Source organism: Nymphaea colorata, chromosome 1 (assembly GCF_008831285.2).
Source record: "Nymphaea colorata isolate Beijing-Zhang1983 chromosome 1, ASM883128v2, whole genome shotgun sequence".
Taxonomy (NCBI): domain Eukaryota; kingdom Viridiplantae; phylum Streptophyta; class Magnoliopsida; order Nymphaeales; family Nymphaeaceae; genus Nymphaea; species Nymphaea colorata.
The window spans coordinates 28,027,586-28,030,153 of record NC_045138.2 but is presented as its reverse complement, the minus strand read 5'-3'; the positions used below and the strand labels follow the sequence as shown (position 1 = coordinate 28,030,153).

Sequence of the window (2,568 nt, the reverse complement as noted above, 5' to 3'; positions counted from 1 at the left end):
TAATCGATCTTTGTGGGTTGTCTCCATCTGTCTTCTTTTAAATGGCAAATTTTAATGGACCTCTTCTGTTACATTTCACTTTGAAAAGTTTAGTTTTATATCTAAATTTACTACTATTATAAGGGTCTCAGAAGTCAGAATTGACCCTCTAAATTTACTGCATCGTAAGATTAATACAGCATGCAGTTAAGGTTTCCATCTCATCAATCTGAGACGTTACTAATAGTCTCAAATATTTTTCTCTTTTTTAAACAAGTGATTCTGTGCACATGAAATTAAACGGTTTTGTCTTTAATTTTCTTTTTACAAGACCCTTGGCATGCTAGAGAAGAAAGAAAAGATGCTGGAAAAGAAGGCTGACTCAGAGGTCGAGCGAGCAAAGCAATTTATCAAAGCAAACAACAAAAGAGGTGTGCCTTTCCTTTAACCTTGGATTAATATAATGGAATCAGTCATAGAAAGCACTCATCATGCTCCAACAATCTTTCATGTTATTCCTCCACCTAGCTCCTCAACTGTTTGGGTTGTAAAGTGGTTAGACTTTGTTCTAAGCTCAGGCCCCCAATGATATAGACCATATCAAATTAAACAAAACAGAAGCCATGGAAGATAGACTTGTATTGAAAAGACGCGGTGAACCACACTCCTCATATTTTAAAAACTTTAAAATTTTATATGTAAATCTCAAAAAATTTAGTTTAATATAATATAATATATATATATATATAATTTGAAAATTTTTATTTCAGCCCTTGTTAAAATTTTGAAACATAGTTTGTTCTCTGTGACAAAAAATTCCTGGCTCCGTCTGTGATTTTTTTCTTTTCTTTTGTTTGACGCAGCTGCCATGCAATGTTTAAAGAAGAAGAAATTATATGACGTACAAATTCAGCAAATAAGAAATTTCCAGCTACGCGTCCAGGATCAGGTGATTTGTCATTTCGTTCTGCTGTAGAAAGTTTGTCATGAATCTTTTGAAGGCCGTCAAGTTTGAGGCCGAACACATTGTTTATACGTTCGGGCCTTTACGACAAAACGTGTTCAGGCCGATGCCTCGATAATTTCACTTCACTGCTTAGTAACTCTCCCGTTTTATGCAGATGGTTCTGCTAGAAGGCGCAAAAGCTACTACAGATACTGTGGATGCATTAAGAACAGGAGCAGCGGCTATCAAAAAGATGCAACAAGAGATGTGAGCATTTTGCATTGAAGAGGAAAAATGTTGACCGATTTATAATAAATTGTCGAAGATCTCAGTTAGCAAGAAAAGTGCGCGCGAATTTTTTGCGTATTTTCGTTTAAGAGTCATCGATCTGCCCTTCTTGTCTACTAGTTCTTGCCAATTGAGTAGGTTTGGCCAAAGCTGTACATCTTCTTAACCAAATTAAGCTACTTTTTCTAACCTTCCCAGCAAATTCTACATAGATAGAAATTCTCTTTTGCCCTTACGATTCTTAAAGAAAAAATGCTGCCCTCTCACCTCGTTCGACCAATAATGTTTCCCTTTCGTGTAGTTTTAATGGTTGTCTGAACGAATAGCTAATCATAGAAGTCATTGGTATAATTCAAACACAAATTTTGGTGGTACACCAGAAACGCAAAATTTGATGTAGAGATTTGTTTGAACAAAAAAGTTTGTTGGGTAGCTGGAAATTTCTCCATAAAATGACTTTAAAGCTTATTTCTTGCAACAGTTGTTCTGAAAATCACAAGCATACACTTTGCACTCCTTTTGTACATGTGCATAAAAGGATCTTTGATTTCGATATTTATTTATTTCCTGAAAGTTGTTGTATCTTTTGTATATATACCGTAATCCTTTTATTCCTTGTGGATCATATTGATTGTCGTAGTACTTCGCAAATTAATTAAGATGTGTCTTTTCCCTCGCAGGAATATCGATGATGTCGATAAGACCATGGGAGAGATACACGATCAGGTGGACGACTTAAGGCAGATACAGGAAGCATTGTCTGCTCCACTTGGTGTAGCAGATTTCGATGAGGTACTTCAGCACCACCCAAGAGAACTCCAATAAGACTCAATTTGCCACAAAATTTTTAAACTTACATGGCTTCAATCTTTACCTTTTCTCTCTTTATTTCTAATTAGATTCTTTAACCTCTATGATCTTTCAAGGATGAGTTGGAGGAAGAACTCCTCGCGTTGGAGGACGACGATCGTGTTGAAGAAAAATTGCAGGAACAGATTCTTCGGCCAGTCACTGTTTCCACCTCCCAGCCGGTAGATCATGCAAGACAGCCAGCATCTCCCAGTAGCCGTTTATTGGCAGTATCTCAGGAAACAAAGGAAAAGGAGGAGCTCGACGAGTTAATAGCGGAGATGGCAATCTAAGCAGGTACTAAATTCTAGTTTTTGCTCGATATCTCTACGACCCACACTTGATTAACCACTATATGTGGAATCTTTTATTGGGGTTTTCGATTTTAAATAGAAAATGTCGCCCCAAGGGACATAGCTCGAACCGGTGGGCTGAGAGCACGTGTGTGGCGTGTCACCAGTTCAACTCATGGAGGGCTATTATTCTGTACCAAATAGGGGTTGTTT

General features: G+C 37.3%; 1 protein-coding gene across 1 annotated transcript; it reads left to right on the top strand.

Moving 5' to 3' along the window:
* The first annotated feature begins 310 nt into the window (after nucleotides 1-310).
* Nucleotides 311-2,355, top strand: LOC116245823 (vacuolar protein sorting-associated protein 32 homolog 1-like). Its single transcript, XM_031617396.1, has 5 exons — nucleotides 311-410; nucleotides 843-928; nucleotides 1,101-1,192; nucleotides 1,894-2,005; nucleotides 2,140-2,355. The coding sequence occupies exons 1-5, from the start codon at nucleotides 320-322 to the stop codon at nucleotides 2,353-2,355; spliced, it is 597 nt and encodes a 198-aa protein (XP_031473256.1). The 5' UTR covers nucleotides 311-319.
* Nucleotides 2,356-2,568: the final 213 nt, after the last annotated feature.